This window comes from Marmota monax, unplaced genomic scaffold (genome assembly GCF_021218885.2).
Source record: "Marmota monax isolate L192 unplaced genomic scaffold, Marmota_monax_Labrador192_F-V1.1 WCK01_AAM20220418_F8-fsc00108, whole genome shotgun sequence".
Lineage (NCBI taxonomy): Eukaryota > Metazoa > Chordata > Mammalia > Rodentia > Sciuridae > Marmota > Marmota monax.
The window spans coordinates 655,307-673,722 of record NW_026694593.1 but is presented as its reverse complement, the minus strand read 5'-3'; the positions used below and the strand labels follow the sequence as shown (position 1 = coordinate 673,722).

Below are 18,416 nucleotides of genomic sequence, written 5' to 3'. Positions count from 1 at the left end.
TAGAAAATAAAACAAAACACAATGGGGAGGGAGGGAGAGAGACGAAGAAATCCTCATTTCACCTTCTTCTACATTTGGAGGGATTCTTCTTTCGTGGCAAGGAAGAACTCCTCTAGCGTTGGAGATGAACTGTCTGGGCTACTTAATTACTATGTGATCTCCAACAGTAACTGACCCTTTCTGGACGTCGTCAAAGGGTTCCTCTTGCGTCTATCAAATACTTCAAGGCCTTCCTCTCTGCCCTGCTCAGCCTTTATGGGTTCACATACCAAAGACTTCCAGCCACAGTTAAGAAGTGATTTGGAGGAGAGGAGGAGGATGGGTGAACCTGGGAAACAGACAACCATCCAGGCTGGGGAGCATTTGTCCTCCCCTCCCGTCCCTCTCCCTCTCCCTCTTTGAACTGGGAAGAAGCCAATCAGATGCACTGGATCAGGGCGTCCTGTTCGAGGAGACAGGGGGCTATTTGTCTTCTCTCATGAGAGACTGTCCAGGGAGGAGGAAGGAAAGGCTTGGGGACAGGGATGGAGTGAACAGAAGGAATACAGCCAACTGGACCCCTGAAGAGTATAACTGGGGTGCCCTTGTGTGGTCCAAGTGAGAACCTGGAGCTCTTGTGACTTGAAGAGAAACCAAAGAGGGATTGGTGGAAAACAGCAGAAAGTTCTGGTTTGGGACAAATCACCCTTTTCCCCATCTCTTCTTCATCTGGTAAATGAGGAAGCTCACTGTTCTGAGGTGACCCCCAGTTCTGGAACTGTGTGGTTCTAGAAACCCAAGGCTACAGACGTAGGTTTGCTCAGCAGAGAAAAAAAAAGCTAAGAAGCAATTTAAAGTCCTGAATTTTCCTAAACAACTATTAATGGGGATGTATAGTGGGAGTCCTTCATCTGCTTTGATAGCAAACAAAAAGGAGTTGGATTTATTCTGGATTGTACGGAATGTTTTGAATCTTGATCTGGAGGGGGTTACCTGTGTTCATGATGTATACACAGGTAAAAAAGTCATTGATCTTACACTTAAGATCTGTGTGCTCTTTGAATATGTGAATCATCCCTCAACAGAAAGACTTTAAGCCAGGCACACTGGCACACATTTGTAATCCCAGCGGCTTGGGAAGCTGAGGCAGGAGGATTGCAAGTTCAAAGCCAGCCTCAGCAATTTAGCAAGGTCCTAAGCACCTTAGTGAGACCCTGTCTCTAAATAAAATATAAAAAGCCCTGGGGATGTGGTTTATTCAGTGGCTAAGTCCCCTGGGTACAATCCCTGGTAACCCCCCCCAAAAAAAAGGAAGAAAGAAAAGTCCTCCTCCTCATCTAATTTCCATCTCTTCTATGTCTCTGCATTAATAGTAGCTATTTCCTCTGCCCTCTGTGGAAGCAGGCCACTCCCCTGGACTCAGATAAAATCTTTTCAGAATCTTGCAACTTGGAATTCTGAGGGAGACCCCATTTCAACCTTCTCACCACCTGTTCTCTCCCCCTCAGCCCATTCTCTTCTCCTTGGATGTCAATTCCTGTCCCGAGCCCGCCCCCCACCCAGGCTCTTTTTCCGGTGGTATGTGCCAGCCGGTCCTGCATCCCACATCCCCAGCTGTTGACATTTCGTTGCCATTACCCACAGCATAAAGAAAGGCGCCCTGTTAGTCAACAATAGGGGGAAAGACAGAGACAATGGGAAATTGTGCTTCGGATGGGTGGGAACAGAGAAGGAAAGGACAGACAGATGGACAGATGGGGAGGGCAGAGCTGGATAGAAGGGGTCAGCTTCCTTGAAGCATCTCACCTTAATAGCCTCTTCCCAAAGGCCATGCACACCCAGATGCGGTGGGCAGAGGACTTGCAGGGACGAAGTAGAGGAGCTGCCTAAATGAGACCCACATGGCAGTGCAGAGGACCCGAGCTTGACTGCCATGGATCTGTGAGCCACATTCAGGGCTCATTCCCATCCCACCGGTCCTACACCTTCACACCCACTGGTCAGTCCACCCCCTTCTGGTTCAAGAGTGTTTAGAAGAAACAAGGCACCTGCTTTCTGCACTCTTCCAGGTAATCATTTCTGAGCTGACCCCTTTACTCCATCTTCCCTCTTGGTTCCCACCCCTCATCCCAAACCCATCATCTCCTCCTGGTCCCAGGATGGTGAGCTCCACAGATAAAGGTACGGGGCTGGACACAGGTCACTTAGCCTGGCTTACTGGACTGATGGTTGAGAGAAGCTTCCAGCACTCTTCTTCTTTGAGCACAGGGATGAAGCCTTTCTCAAAGGTATAAAGGGGGTAACCACGTTGGTCAAGTGCTCAAGCCCTGGGGCTTCAAAGTGCTTGGACTTCCAGAGAGACCCGGAAACACCTTTACCAGGACCCACTGGACTGCCTTAAGCAGGACAGAGAGCAGCTGAGCATTGCTCCCTTTGTCTCTGGAAGAGACCAGCTTCTCACAGGTAGGCAATCGGGCTGCTGGCTACTGTGTCATTTTCGGCAAAAGCATGAAAACACTATGTGGACTCATTTTAAACTACAGAAATATATGGGGCTGGGGTTGTGGCTCGGTGGTAGAGCACTTGCCTAGCATGTGGGAGGTACTGGGTTAGATTTTCAGCACCACATATAAATAAATAAATAAATAAATAAATAAATAAATAAATGTCTATTGACAAGAAAATATTTTTTAAACAATACAGAAATATAGATCAGTGATAAAGAGCTTGTCAGATCTGGGTTCAAATCCCAGCAGATCCTTCCTCTTACTATGTGACCACACTGAAGTTTCTTAAAAAGTGTGCACCTTTGTTTCAACATGTGTCATATGGTGTTTGTTAGTTCCTGTCCTCACAGGATTGCTAGGAAGGGGAAATACACACTTATGTATATAAGTATATACACAAAGTGCTTGAAGTGGTGTCAGGCATATTTGACTTTAAACATTTTTTTAGTCATTTCAGAGTTCTTTTTTAATTTTTTATTTATTTTTTTAAATACATGAGAGTAGAATGTATTACAATTCTTATTACACATATAGAGCACAATTTTTCATATCTTTGTATAAAGTATGTTCATGCCAATTCATGTCTTTATACATGTTGAACATTTAAGATGTTGATGCTAGCTGTCATTATAGTTGGTTCCAGATTCAATGTCAGTTCTCATGTCACTCTTTTTTTTTTTTGGTGGGGGGCGGTAACTGAGAATTGAACTCAGGAGCACTTAACCACTGAGCCACATCCCCAGCCCTTTTTTTGTATTTTATTTAGAGACAGGGTCTCCCTGAGTTGTTTAGTGCCTTGATAAGTTGCTGAGGCTGCCTTTGAACTCACAATCCTGCCTCAGCCTCCCAGCTGCTGGAATTACAGGTGTGTGCCACTACACCTGGCCATGGTCACCCTTATTTAGCAGGTTTTCCTAACAGTGCAGGAGGGTCTCTCATTCAGATCCTGTCGCAAGTACTCTCACTTTGAATCACTGGGAACTTCTTACTTCTTACTTACTAAACTGTTTCTCCAGCACGTTAGTGTCTGGCCCTCATTTGCAGGAAGATGGAGCTCAGTTCTTTAGATTTCTGGCTACTCTTCAGGAAGTTTCCTTTCTCTCCCCATACCCTCTCTCTTCCTCTCAGAGGTCCTTAACGTAAGTTCATTCATTAAAACACCCACAGACACTCCTACTGTGTGTCACAAACAAGAGCTAAGAACTGGAGATGATGGTGATGAAAGCACGCAAACACACACACACACACATTCTGTATCAGGAACTGCTTTAAACCCTTTACATTTACCATATTAATTCATCAAATCCTCACATCTACTTACTGCTCAGTGAGGTAGGTATACTATTATTATCCACATTTTACTAATGCAGACAGGAGGCAGAGAGAGGTTAAATAACTTGTTTAAAGTTCTGCAGTTAGGATGTGGAAGAGCCACATTTGAAAAATAAAACCAGGTCAAAGGGTCCTCAGTCTAATTTAAAATAGATATGACAAAGAAGGGGGGAATCTTCTGACAAAATAGACAATTGCATTTGAAATAGTTTTTTAATAATATATGGACTGATTGATTGATTTTTATGTGGTGCTGAGGATCAAACCCAGTGCCTCTTGTATGCTGGGCAAGTTCTCTACCACTGAGCCACAACCCCAGCCCTGAAATAGTTTTTATGGCTTTCTAATTTTATACTTTATAACTTCTGGAAAACCTCACTTATATAATCTACACATGCACATGATTATTTTCAAATTCACACCATTAGGTTAGATATTAATAAAATTACTTCTAAGGAAAAACAATCCCCAGTCCAGTACATTAGATCACAGTGCACTACAGTATAGCAAACTGGGAATGAGAAGTTTTCCCAGAGGGGGTGGGGGCCAACTGATGCCTGTGTAAAGGAGGTGACCTTCAACTGGGCTGCTTTGGAATTTGCCAGAAGTCCAGCATGTCTGGAGCACAGTGAAGAGTGGGGGATGGTGAGGGACAGCACAGGGGTTGATTTCAGACATGCAGGGGAGACTGGATCATAGGGAGACTGGGAAACTGTAGTCAGGAGACTGGACTTCATCCTCAGGACACTGGGGAGCCACTGTTTCAAGCAGGAGATGTCAAGGTTATATTTATTCTGAATTTGGGATGGAGAAGGGGTGTGGGGGGGACAGACTGGAGATGACAACTGGATGGCACGCTCAGGAAGTAGCACCTGGGATGGGACAGGACAGAGATGCTATATCAGGACCTGCTGACTGAGGAGAGGTGGGCCAGGAAGAGGGATGGCCCTCCGGCAGAGTGGGTGGGGTCCTTACTCCCTCCACTCGCCATACCTTCCTTTTGTCACCAGCTCCTTTTCTGCCCCCTGGGCTTCCCAGTTGGATAGCTCCCTCCAGGAATTCCTAAGGGGTTTCCTCTTTTCCCATCCCATTCTCCCGGTCCTAGGGAATGCCCCTTTTGTGCCCTGCAGACAGTGCCTTCGGACTGCCCATCATGCCAGGTAGCCTCACCCTTCCTGCACTGTGCCGACTCCTTCTCCCTTGGGCCTTTGCCATCTTCCACAAAGCCCTGGGGGATTCAGGTAAGACCCCAGCCCAGCCCAGAACCTGGAACACACTGGGGGGTGGACATCAGGGGTGGGAGGGAAGAGTGGAAAGGGCCGCTGTTAGAGGTATTAGGAGAGTCAGTGGGGAATGGGCAATGGAGAGGGTCAGGGGACCAGGGGAAAGTCTCTGGGGGCAGGGTCTGCATGGGCACTTGGGGCAGTGAGGATCAGGGGGTTCCTGCCACTGTGGCCCCCTCTGCCCAGCATTCCACCCGGGCCCCCACTACCTCCTGCCCCCCATCCACGAGGTCATTCACTCTCGTCGTGGGGCCACGGCCACGCTACCCTGCGTCCTGGGCGCCTCGCCTCCCAGTTACAAGGTACGCTGGAGCAAAGTGGAGCCCGGGGAGCTCCGGGAGACACTGATCCTCATCACCAACGGACTGCACGCCCGGGGCTATGGGCCTCTGGGAGGGCGCGCCAGGATGCGTAGGAGCCATCGCCTGGACGCCTCCCTGGTCATCGAGGGCGTGCGCCTGGAGGACGAGGGCCGGTACCGCTGCGAGCTGGTCAACGGCATCGAGGACGAGAGCGTGGCGCTGACTTTGCGCCTGGAAGGTGAGGCCCTTCCGCGGCCTTCTGGCTCCTCCCTGGACAGGGTCGCCTGGCGCGGGTCTCCCAGAACTCCGTCCCAGCACCGACCCGCCGCTCCCGGGTCCTCGAAGCAGCTTCCCCAGGCCGCGCCGCCCTCTTCTCCCCTCCGCCCACCTGTCGCCCCGCCCGACTCCCGGCCCCCGGCAGGTGTGGTGTTTCCCTACCAACCCAGCCGCGGCCGGTACCAGTTCAATTACTACGAGGCGAAGCAGGCGTGCGAGGAGCAGGACGGACGCCTGGCCACTTACAGCCAGCTGTACCAGGGTGAGCGGCCAAGCCCCGGCACCGCCCGACCCCACCCCGGGCTGTCACCAGGGGCCCAGCCGGAGAGCCCGGTGCCTTGACGCCTGTCTCCCCCCGGCCCTCCGCCCTGCGCAGCGTGGACCGAGGGGCTGGACTGGTGTAACGCGGGCTGGCTGCTGGAGGGCTCCGTGCGCTACCCGGTGCTCACCGCGCGCGCTCCGTGCGGCGGCCGAGGGCGGCCGGGCATCCGCAGCTACGGGCCACGCGACCGCAAGCGCGACCGCTACGACGCCTTCTGCTTCACCTCGGCTCTGGCAGGTGAGGGGCGGAGGGAGCCGGCCACCGGGACTTGGGACGGGGTCTGAAGAATAGGGGCGGAAAGTGCAGGGCGCAAAGCGCGGGTCGCCGGCAGTGGCCTCCCTTGCCGAGGCTCCGCCGTCCCTCCAGCAGCCCGCCCGCCCCGGCTACTTCCCCGCTCCGAAACCCACCTGCATCCGGTTGCCGCGACCCTTTCTCTGCCACCACCCGAGTGGTGCTGGCCCTGCGCCCTGCTCCGCTGCCCGGGGGTCTGAATCCTGGTGCCAGCGCCCCTCCCCGCTCCCCGCGGCTGGTGACCGGTTTGGTCCCTAGGCCAGGTGTTCTTCGTGCCTGGGCGACTGACGCTCTCTGAAGCGCACGCGGCGTGCCGGCGGCGCGGGGCGGTGGTAGCCAAGGTCGGGCACCTCTACGCCGCCTGGAAGTTCTCGGGGCTGGACCAATGCGACGGCGGCTGGCTGGCGGACGGCAGCGTGCGCTTCCCCATCACTGCTCCGCGGCCGCGCTGCGGGGGCCTCCCGGACCCCGGGGTGCGCAGCTTCGGCTTCCCCAGACCCCAGCAGGCGGCCTACGGGACCTACTGCTACGCGGAGTAGAATCCACAGCTCCCCATCAGCGCCCGCCAAGAAGAGTGGTGGCGGGGTCACTTGCCGCCCCTTTCCCAGGAGCCTTCTGTCACGCCACACGCGGAGTGGTCCCTCCTGACCTGCCTTCCCAGCCGGGGGCTGCGGGCCACGGACTCCGGCTGGCCCAACTTTGGGGAGGGGAGGTGGTGGCATCCCCCGCGGCTGCGTGCGACCCTTGGACCCATTGACCGCAGACCCACGGGGTTCCCATCCCAGAGAACGCAGACACACAGGGCGGAGGGCCGCCCCGAGGAATTAACTGGCCTCTGCGTACAGTAATAAAATAACGTGGGAACCTTCGGTGTCTGATGAGGCTGGGAAGCGTGGGGGTGTGGGTGTGCGGGAGGAAGGACCCAGCGTGCAGACTGAGCGCCTGGGTAGGAGGAGGGGATCCACTGCCTCCAAAGGATGGGTTATCAGAAGACAGCATTGCGACAAAAGGGCTATCACAGGCTGGTAGCGCTGAGCGCAACTACTGGACGGGACCTTGCGGGCCGATGGTGCCATGAGCCACAATTTGGACGCGGCGCGGAGCTTCCTGGAGCAGCTGGAGGAACAGGGCGGCCTGAAGGGGGAGGTTCTGGCCGCGAGTTCAGTGTCCCCGGGGAGCAAAGTCCACTGCCCGCTTGGAGGGTTCATACACACTCGGGACCCAGTGTCCTGGTCGCACTTGGGGAACAATGCCCCTGTTGGGCAGGGCAGGCCACGCAGGTGCAGTAGAAGAGGGCGATGACACACCTGCGCTGGAAGTCCCACACCCAAGCTACACCTGACGACCTGGGTCACCCTGTGATTCCAAGGAACTGGAGGAAGAGGAACAGGGAGGCTCTAAGGTGGAGTGGATGAAGGACAGGACGTGGATGAAGGACGCCGATAGCCAGGGCTTTTCTGACCCCTCTGGTCTCAGCCTCCTTGTTGAAGTGGGGACCAAACTGAGAATTAAAAAGTGTAGGTAAAAGTGCCTAGCATATCTTGGGGGCCCACTTCCTAGGTGCCTTTATCACGACTTAAAAGATTCTAAATATTTCAATAAGGGTAATACAATCAAAGCTTAAGGCTGGAGTAAGAAGCACCCTAGGCATACTACAGGCAATAAAATATTTAAAATGTAACTTACGTGCCAAACATAGAAACATACTGTACAAATACTCAAACCTGATATGTGATGGTATGTATCAAATTTAGAAATACGTGATATATAAATGTATAAAAATAAATGTGATTTTTAAAAGGTGGGAAAAAAAGGGGGGGGGGCTATCACAGACCAAGGGAGAGAGCAGGAAAGTCTCCTGGCCCAGGACCCCAGCGGGAGAACCCAGACTGTTATTGCAACAGGTGCCACGCGGGGGCGCCGCGCACTCACCTAGGGTTCCTTTAGTTCTCCTGTTAGGAGCGCTGCACACCCCGAGGCCTGCCCTCTGGGCCCCAGAGAGCAGATATACTGTGGACCTAAACATATTTCAAAATGTGTTTATATCTTGACAGTCTCCCAGAGGGCTTTCAGGGACAGTCTCCCAGAGAGCTTTCAGGGACTGCTATAAAAGAAGGGAGCCGGGCGCAGTGGCGCACTCCTGTAATCCAAGCGGCTCAGGAGGCTGAGACAGGAGGTTCAAAGCCAGCCTCAGCAAAGGCGAGGTACTAAGCAACTCAGTGAGACCCTGTCTCTAAATAAAATACAAAATAAGGCTGGGGATGTGGCTCAGTGGTCGAGTGCCCCGAGTTCAATCCTTGGTACTTACAAATAAATAAATAAATAAAAATTCAAAAGGAAAGACAGTTGTTAAAATCAATGGGAAATTAATCCTTCCGGAGGAGACAAACACCAAACTCGAGGCCACAGGCAAACCCGGAACTAGAACAATGACCCTCTAAATATATGGCTAAAATTACTAATCAATAGACAAACTCTAATGTCACCAATTTATTTTTCATGTATTTGATGCACGTGTGCGCACACACACAAACACACACACATACACACACACAGTTATGTATAGCTTAACAACAAGGAAATGTTTTAAGAACTCACTTGATTTTCTCCTCGTTCCAACATCACAGGGTATACTTACATAAACCCGGATGGTAGAGCCTACTGTATACCTAGGCTATAGGGTAGAGTCTTGCTTTTAGGGCACAACACTGTTCAGCATGTTACTGTACATAATATTGTAGACAATTGTAACACAATGGTGTTTGGGGGATTTAAAAATAGAAAATTTACAGTAAAATTATGGTATGAAAGACAATAAGATGGTGAGCTTGTCCAGGCCCCTCAGGGTGAGTGGAGTTTGCAGGACTGGAAGCTCCTCTGGGTGAGTCAGTGACTGTGCAGTGAGTGGACCTGATGCCCTACTGTACACTACTGTACACTTTATAAACACTCTACTCTAGGCCACAGCAACTTTATAAAGACATTTCATTGACAAATTTACTCTAGGCCACAGCAACTTTATAAAGACATTTCATTGACAAATTAACCTTAGCTTACTGTAACTCCCCCCCCCCCTTTTTTTTTTTGTTGGATTGTTCTGTTTTTGGTGATACTGGGGATTGAACCCTGGGCCCCACATCCGCTAGAGGAATTCCCTACCACTGAGCTACACCCCCTGCACTGTAACTTTTTTACTTCATAAATTTTGAGATCTTTAAAAACTTTTCCACTCTGTTTGCAATAGCACTTAGCTGAAAACAAACATTATAGCAGCCATACAAAAAGATTTCTTACCTTATATCTTTACTCTCTGAGCTTTCATCTATTAATCATTCTTTAATTTTTTTAAGTTGTCAATGGATCTTTTTTATTTACTTATATGTGGTGCTGAGGATCAAACCCAGGGCCTCACACAGGCCAGGCGAGTGCTCTACCACTGAGCCACGCCTCCAGCCCTTACTAATCATTTTTAAAAAACTTTTTTGTTAAAAACTAAGACACACACACACACACACACATTAGCCTACACAAGGCCAGGATAATAATTGCCACAGTCTGCTACCTTCACATGTTGTCCCCCTGGAAGGTATTTAGGGACAGCAGCACACTGGGAGCTGTGGAGCTGCGGTCTCCTCTGACAGAGACGCCTTCTCTGGAATCACCCCTGAAGGACTTCTGAGGCTCTTGAAGAGGTGGCACTCTGCAGAACTGTGTGCATGGTGGTTTGCTTCTTTCTTCATCGTGATTTGCTTACACGTGGATAATACTCTTCTCTATAAATGAGAACCTTTCAGTGTTGGGTCTGTGCTTTCAAACTTTTTATTTATTTTAGTTGTTGATGGACCTTTATTTTATTTATTTATATGTGGTGCTGAGTCGAACCCAGTGCCCTCACACATGCCAGGTAAGTGCGCTACCACTGAGCCCCAGCCCCATCCACGCTTTCACACTTTTGAAGGAGTTTGCTGGGGTTTACAAAGCTTCTGCCAAGCCTTTCACTGTGAATTTTCTTGGGACATCCTTTTCTTCTGAAGTTTCCTTTTCTCTTGCCTCTCTTTAGCTTTGATCTCACTAGGCAATAGGAACGTTTCAGCTCCATTATCATCTTTTGAACATTATTTATTTTTAAATTTGTTCTTTAGGCCTTGGGATACAGCTCAGCTGAGAGAGTGCTGGCCTTGCATGTACAAGGCCCTGGGTTCTAATCCCAGCACCAAAAAAAAAAAATGGGTGTGTTAACCCAATAACTATATATAACTATAAACTTCTAATTAAAAAATTAAGTTTGTTCTTTGTAGTTATACATGACAATAGAGTATAATTCGACATATTTATACAAACATGGAATACATCTTATACTAATTCTAACCTCAGTCTCGTGATTGTACATGACGTGGAGACTCACTGTGATGGATTTATATAGGTACATAGGAAAGTTAAGTCAGATTCATTTCACTGTCTTTCCTGTTTCCTGTTCACCCACCCTTCCCTTCAGTCCCAGCTGTCTAGTGGTCAATAAGAGGGCTCATCTAGTCCAGTATTCTTCTATTCTTCCCTCCTACCTCCTTATCATCTTATGGGGCCACCATTGGATATGGGGTCCTCAGCTGACTGAAATGGTGTGCAGTACGTGGCTGTATTTACTGGTCAAGCAATCTTACTACACTGCAAAGTCCTGGGTAGAGATAAGTAATGAGTGGGCAAAAGGTATAAATATTCTAAAGGTGCTTGATACATGTTTTAAAGTTATCTTCCAAGGGACAATAACAACTGTTCAATCATTGTTAAAAAGCATTGATTGCACGGGACATCAGCTAAGGATCAGGGAGTGAAGAGCATCTTCAATGACCATAATACAGCAAGTAAAACATTTGTGCCAACCCCTAAGCTTCTGTTTTCTCATCTTGATCATAGGATAATAATAACTGTTCCTGGATTTGTTGTAGACATTAATGGAAACATTGCATACACTGGGTTGCATAGCCTGGTCCACACAAGAGGCACTTAAAAGTGGCACCTGTAATGACCATGGTAACAATAACACAGCAACAGTAATAATTATTGTTCAGGATGTTACCAGGTAGCCTGTAGGATTGGTTGTTGTATGTAAATGTATTATTCAAGGTTAGCTAGACCAAATCTTATGGGCTTAAAACAGCAAAAGTTTGTTTCTCATTCAGTCTAGTGGTCAATAATAGGGTTCATCTAGCCAGGTGCAGTGATGCACACCTGTAATCCCAACATTTTAGGAGGCTGAGGCAGGAGGATCGTAAGTTCAAAGCCAGCCTCAGCAATTCAGCTTAGGCCCTAAGTAACTCAGCAAGACCCTGTCTCTAAATAAAATATAAAAACTCCTAGGTTTAATCCCTGGTTACCCCCCCACACCCCTCAAAAAGAGGCGTCATCTTATTTTAGACATTCAAGGACCCAGGCTGATAGAGCAGCCACCATCTCAAATGCCTTCAATCATCACTCCAGGAGGAAAAAAAGAAAGAGCCCTAGCAATTAAGGCTCCATGCAGAAGGGACACCTGTCCCTTAAATTCACACCTCATTGGCCAGAACCAATTGCATAGCCCCGCACAACCACAAGGGGGCAGGAGAGAACAATCCTACTTGGGACTAGAAGCACAACTGGGACTATCTGCTGAGGAGACCCAGGACCAGATTCTGGGACTTATTGCGAATCTCCTGTCCACCCACGGGCTCCAGAGTTTTCCATGTTCTAGCCTATGTTGAAATCACAGCCCCAGAAACCAAGACCCTGGGCTCCCGCAGTTCAGACAGCAGGAAAATGGCTTCTCTGCAGTACAGTGCTTTCAGCCTTGGTCCAGAGACCACAGGAGCAATGGCCAGGGGGCTCGGGGTGTAGCCCTGGTAGGCCCAGGGCCAAGTTCAAGGCCTTGGGATACAGCGCGAAAAACAAACAACCGAAATTACCTAAAGCAGCAAAAAAGGCCATGGGAAGAGCCTTTCATCTGCTGCAATGCTCCATTTCTGACACCCATAGAGACGATGCCATTGATTCATACTCTGAATGTCGATAATAGCGTCAGATCTTTTTTTATTATTTTTTACTGAGAATTTCAAAAATACTCAAACGGAGAGAAGATAGTATGATAAAGAACTCCATTGTCCAATCTGATCATTATCAAAATCGTACTTTAGGGGGCACACGTGGTGACTCATACCTGTAAGACCAGTGGTTCTGGAGGCCGGGGTAGGAAGATCCCCAAGTTTGAGGTCAGTCCCTGCAACTTAGCAAGACCCTTTCTCAAAAAAAAAAAGGGGGGGGGGATGTAGCTCAGTGGTAGAGCACACCTGGGTTCAATCCCTAGTACCAATATATACATATATGCATATATACGTACACATTTTATTTGTCACCTCCACTGTTGGTTGAGTCCCCTCTGGGAGCTGGCTCTCAAGCATTTCTGGCTTGTCCTGAGCCCAAAAGTGTTCTCACAACAAGAAAAAAAAAATCCCTCAGGCAGAGTCACAGATGTCACAAAGATCCCTTCTCCTTGTAGAGGTGAATGCTGGAAAATTGGGTCACCGCTGCAATCCACTCTGCCTGCTCAGATCCTTTGTGCCTGTGTGAGATTTACTGATTCCCTTTGTCCTGTCAAAAGGACAAAAAGATTTACTGATTCCCTTTGTCCTGTCACGCTGATGCTTCAAGGTGACGACTGATTGCTAGTTCTTTTCTTTCATTGCTTTCTCACTGAGCGCCATCCCCAGGCCTATTTTGTATTTTATTTAGAGACGGGATCTCCCTGAGTTGTTTAGGGCCTTGCCCAATTGCTGAGGCTGGCTCTAAACTCATGATCCTCCTGCCTCAGCTTCTCATTGCTATTTCTGGTTCCGCTCTGGGAAGTGAACCCAGGGCTTCCAGCATGCTAGGCAACTGCCCTGCCACTGAACTACATCCCTAGCTCACGATTTCTGTTGCTTTGAAAGAAAGTCTTACAACAGAAGGGTCAGTGGGAACAACTACAGTCACTATAGCTCCATGAGTCCCAAGCCTGCATCACCTGTAACACTTCCCTCCTCTAGGATTCGTTCTCTGGAGCTCTCCCAATGGAAAACCCAGACTCTCATCCCTGAAGGTCTCAGTCTTTCAATATCAAACCCCTCACCGACCACCGTGGCTACAACTTCCTGTTTATGGGATAACCAAGATCAAGTATCCTCCGTGCATGGTGGCACAGCTGGTAACCCCAGAGGCTGAGGCAGGAGGATTGCAAGTTCAAGGCCAGCCTGAGCAACTCAGTGAGACCCTATCTCAAAACATTAAAAGGGCTGGGGGCTCTAGCTCAGTGATAGAGAACCCCTGGGGTCCATTCACAGTATAAAACAAATCAAATGTCTATGCCAATATAATTTCTTTCTTTACCTACTGACCAATTGGCATGAGGTGCCCAAAATGGCCCCGTAGTTGCTGTGGCCTTAGGTTTAGTGGTACCTTTACTGTGACCTCTGGTAATGCGTCCTCTGCCCCAGGAACCAGAGCTTCTGATCTTGCAGAGCCTAACTGTATAGGAAGTGGAAGCACCAGTTCCCCAAATGGGCCACTAGGACTGATGATGAGGGAGGTGGTCGTTTTCAGGCCTTAGTTCCTGTATCCGTGATTCCTAGCTACCTAGGATTCAGCACTGCATAAGGACCATTGGCTCCAAAGAATATACTACATTTTGAGAAGCAGCAGCCCAATCCCAGAGGACCTTCTCCCCAAACTGGTTTTAGATACGCTGTAAAGAGACCATGCTGAACCAGGCGCCGCGGCGCACGCCTGCCTGTAATCTCAGTGCCTCGGGAGGCTGAGGCAGGAAGGTTTCGAGTTCGAACCCAGCTTCAGCAACTTAGTGAGACCCTGCCTCAAAATAAAATATTTTTTAAAAGCTTGGGGGGCTGGGCTGTGGCTCAGTGGTAGAGCACTCACCTAGCATGTGTGAGGGCCTGGATTCGATCCTCAGCACCACATAAAAATAAAATTAAGATATTGTGTCCACCTATAACTAAAACATAAATATTTTTTAAAAATTAAAAAAAAAAAAAAAGAAAAGAGCTTGGGATGTGGCTCAGTTGCTAAGTGCCCCTGAGTTTAATCCCCGGTATTAAGAGAAAAAAAAAAGCCATGCTGGTCAACTATCGAGTTGGGCACTTACAGTGATGTGGTATATTGTAGGGCCAACGGATCAGGGGTCACGAGCCCATTGACACATTTCCTTCACTATAAAGTGGACCTTGTTTTGTTTCACACCACTGGGGAGTGGACCTAGGACATTCTACACTGAGCCACATCCCCAGTCCTTTTTATTTTTTATTTTGAGACAGGGTCTCTCTGAGTTGCTGAGGGCCTTGCTAAGTTGCCCAGACTGGCCTCAAACTTGCAATCCTCCTGCCTCAGCCTCCTGAGCTACTGATATTACAGGCGTGGGCCACTGTGCCCAGCTAAAGTGGATCCTCTCACTTAGATTTGATACCATAAAGGGACTCATTTCCATTGTGCCTTTGGATATCGGTGCTGGCCAAACGCACTTAGTCAGGTAAGGCAAATCCATGTCCAGAATATGCACTAATCCCAGTGAGGACAGATGGCCACTCCTTCCAGATTGAAAAGATACATTGTAACCAACATGCTCAGAGACACTGCCTGGTGTGGGGGCTTACTCCTGGGTGGTGGCTCCTGGGGGATGAGCGCCGGGCTCTGCTGCTGGCAAGTCCTGGCCCAGTCTCCATACCCATCGCAAAGCTCCCTCATTCAGGTCCCCTCATGCAAGCCCGCACATGGAGGACAGAGGCTGCCTGTCATCCCCTGGAGTCCTGTGTCCCCTTGCTGTTCAATGCCTCTTCTTCAGGGGAGGCTCTGTAACGGCATTGACCTAAGACACAGAGCTCTGTGTACCGTGTGCTCCCTGCTGTGAGTCCATCCACAGATCTCTGTTCCCGACTTCTTTGTTTCCCACCCTCCCATCTTGCTCTTTCTGGTTCCTGACCAGCCAGCCAAGCCGTTCCGCTGCTCAGAAGTCCATCTCTACATACTGCCCCCAACTCGCCTCTCCTGCGGCAGAGGAGCCACGCTGGACACCTCCTCCTGGAAGGATTCCCCTCTCGCTCTGGTCTTTCCTGCCCTCCCCAGGTGGCTGGAGTTTGGTGACAGCGCATGTTTGTTCATTTATTTACTTGGGACGAGGTACTGAGCACCGGGGGAGGAGGGGCTTAACCGCGGAGCCACAGTCTGCTGAGCTGCTTAGGGTCTCGCTTTTGCTGAGGCTGGTTTTGAACTCGCAATCCTCCTGCCTCAGCCTCCGGAGCTGCTAGGATTACAGGTGTGCACCACCACACCTGGTTAATTTGTTTGTTTATTTATAATATTTTTAGTTGTAGATGGACATGAGACCTTTACTTTATTTGCTGACTTTTATGTGGTGCCCAGGATTGGACCTAGTGCCTCGAACATGCAAGACAAGAACCCCACCACTGAGCTATAACCCCAGCCCTGGCTTATTTATTTTTGACGTTTTTTAATTTATTGTAGCACTGGGGTTGAATCCAGGAGCACTTAACCACTGAGCTACATCCCAGACCTTTTTACTTTGAGACAGGCTCTTGCCAGTTGCAGAGGGTCTCACTAAGTTGCTGAGACCGGTCTCAAACCTGTGACCCTCTTGCTGCTAGGATTATGGGTGTGCCCCCATACTGAGCTCATACCACTGTGCCAGATGGATGGATGGGTCCATAAACCAGGCCTGGAGGTCTCCTCCTCTGAAGTCTGGTCTTAAAGAAAACTGCACAAGGTACAAGGTGAGGCAAGGTAAGAGACGAGGGATAGCAGAGGTAAGTGACATGGGACCTGGCCACCTGCTCATTGGATCCTCTGAACCTGCTAACACCCAACCACAAACACACCATGGGAGTTGCTGCTGTGCCTAGGTGTCCTCATGATGGGGTGACACTGAAAGTTCTCAGATAGTGACAGGCATGTGAACAGGGACGGGGTCCGGGAGAGGTGCATAACTGAACAGCTCATGGCCGTGCTGGGAGACCCTGGGAGACAGACTTCCTTCAGAGTCTTCCCACCTGGGCCGTGAGGGCTGAGGTGTTGATTTTCCAGTGTCCCATTTGCCACTGCTGGATCGCCACCAACAGAACCAACCCTCTGGTTTCCTGATTTGCTGTGTACTCAGGTCAAGCAAAACCCTGCAGACAGAAAAACATCCTCAGGAGCAAGTGGCCCTTGGCTTGGAGGGGTGACCGCTAAGGGGGTGCGGGTGGGAGACTCACTGGATCCACTACACCCTGTGAATTGGCCAAATCGGGAGTTGAGCCGGGTGTGGTGGCACACACCTGTCATTTCAGTAGCTTGGGAGGCTGAGGCAGGAGGATGGAGAGTTCAAAGGCAGCCTCAGCAACTTAGAGAGGCTCTAAGCAACTTGGCTGAGACCCTGTCTCAAAATGGAAAACAAAGAGGCCTGGGGAGGTGGCTCAGTGGTGCACCACCCCTGGGTCAAATCTCCAACCAAATAAATAAAATAAAATCCCGTGGGGTGTTCTCTCCATCTTATGCATGAAGATACTGAAGCTAAGGGATTAGGGTCCCAACAAAGTGGAGAAGCGAGGGGCCTCCCCGTGGGCAGGCGGGGAGAGGGGCTGTAGGGAACCTCCTGGGGGGACAGACTTTGCTCCAGAGTAGATGGGCACAGACTTGGGGTGAGCCCTGCGTTTGGTTTGGTTTCATGGCTGCAGACCCTGGAGCAGGCTGGGAGTGACCTCTGGACACGCACTTGTACCCCCTGGTGAGAGTCGGGGACAGGCGGCCAGGCAGATGCAGCAGGGTCTCCCACGCTGTCCTCAAGCGGCAGATCTCTGACACCGGCCCCTGCGGCTGCAGAGCCCTCAGAGAGCTGCCCCAGGCGCCCTCCCCTCCGCCCGCCTGCGCTGGGGTCTTTCAGACGCTGTCAAAGCCCCCATTCTCTGAACACAGCTGGGCCAGCGCCGAGCCGCGCATCCCACGTCCCCAAGGCCGGGGACCCAGGTGTCCGTGCGGCGGGCAAGACCTCAGAGGAACTCAGCTGCCTGGCTCCCGCCTCCCGGTGTGGGAGCGCCTAGAAAACTCTGGAAGGATGGGCTCTCCCAGCGTCCCCTGTGGATGGGAGCCCAGCAAGGACGGCCAGGGCTGACGGCGTGGAGGAGGGATGGGGAGGCTCTCCCCACTTGGGTCCTGGCCTCGGTGGGGTGGGGGTGGGGGTGGGGTGGACGCAGGAGGTGGATTGTTCTTAACCAGAGAGGCTGGAAACCTCCCCGGGCCTGGAGGCTGGGAGGCGGCCAGCTGGGCTGCACGTGGAAGAGGCAGGGAGAGGTGCCACTCTCTCCCCTGCCCACCCTCTCTCCCTCTGGCTCTCTCTCCGGCTCCTTTTCTTTCCCCTGAGAAGACCATGTTGGCAGGACCTCTGGCCCAGGAGGCAGGAGAGTTGGGCTTTAGCTCTCTCGTCTCACTAAATTCCACACTGTGTGACCCTGAACCTTACTTCACCTTTGGGGGGTCTCAGTGTCCTCGTCCCGAAGATAACTGAGATTTCTACTTGAAGTCTGACTTTCATCCTTCCTGCTTCTGTTGGTCCTGCTTGATCTCCACAAATGCCTGCAGATTTGGAGGGGCCTTTTCTCAGAAAGCAAATAGAAATGGGGGACAGTCCTATGGCTGTGCGTCGAGATGAAGGGCTCTGTAATGGCAAGGACAGTCCCCACTCAGCAGTTACCATCTCAGAGCGCAGGTTAGAGGACATGTAGGTTTTCCCAGCTAGCAATGTTGAAAGGATCTTAAAGAGATGCTCATTGCCTCCTTGAGAAAGCTTCAGGAAGACTCCGTTCCCAAATGGCGAGCCCCCCCACCCCTCCCGTCTCCATTCACACAGAGGGTTGTGAGCTCCTGGCCAGGAGGCCTCGCGCAGATTAGGGCTGCACACGCCGAACACTGTCTGGCAAAGGAAAAGACCCAGATCTTCAATTCACTATAGGTAAGCTCTGGTCCCTTCTTGTTTTGGGTGCTGGGAATTGAACCCAGGGCCTTGTGCATGGAAGGCGGGCACTTACCAACTGAGCTATATCCCCAGCCTGCCAGG

At 50.5% G+C, this 18,416-nt stretch overlaps 1 protein-coding gene across 9 annotated transcripts; it reads left to right on the top strand.

Annotated features, from left to right (window-relative positions):
• Positions 1-1,690: 1,690 nt before the first annotated feature.
• Positions 1,691-7,150, top strand: Hapln2 (hyaluronan and proteoglycan link protein 2). 9 transcript variants are annotated; one of them, XM_058571886.1, is made up of 9 exons: positions 1,691-2,048; positions 2,138-2,160; positions 2,248-2,267; positions 2,361-2,442; positions 4,949-5,059; positions 5,288-5,641; positions 5,825-5,941; positions 6,056-6,238; positions 6,551-7,150. In XM_058571886.1, the coding sequence occupies exons 2-9, from the start codon at positions 2,139-2,141 to the stop codon at positions 6,829-6,831; spliced, it is 1,170 nt and encodes a 389-aa protein (XP_058427869.1). In that variant the 5' UTR covers positions 1,691-2,048; position 2,138; the 3' UTR covers positions 6,832-7,150. The 9 variants fall into 9 exon arrangements, with proteins under 9 accessions (XP_058427869.1, XP_058427870.1, XP_058427873.1 ...); XM_058571887.1 differs by lacking the exon at positions 2,138-2,160; XM_058571890.1 differs by having other exon boundaries at positions 2,248-2,442; positions 4,924-5,059.
• Positions 7,151-18,416: the final 11,266 nt, after the last annotated feature.

Bases quoted from the DNA above. Each gene is read 5' to 3' on its own strand.
- Hapln2 (XM_058571884.1), top strand. From the start codon at position 2,139: ATGGTGAGCTCCACAGATAAAGGTACGGGGCTGGACACAGGTCACTTA. The intron at 5,060-5,287 runs GTAAGACCCCAG...CCCTCTGCCCAG, and splicing joins CAAAGCCCTGGGGGATTCAG to CATTCCACCCGGGCCCCCAC. The intron at 5,942-6,055 runs GTGAGCGGCCAA...CGCCCTGCGCAG, and splicing joins TTACAGCCAGCTGTACCAGG to CGTGGACCGAGGGGCTGGAC.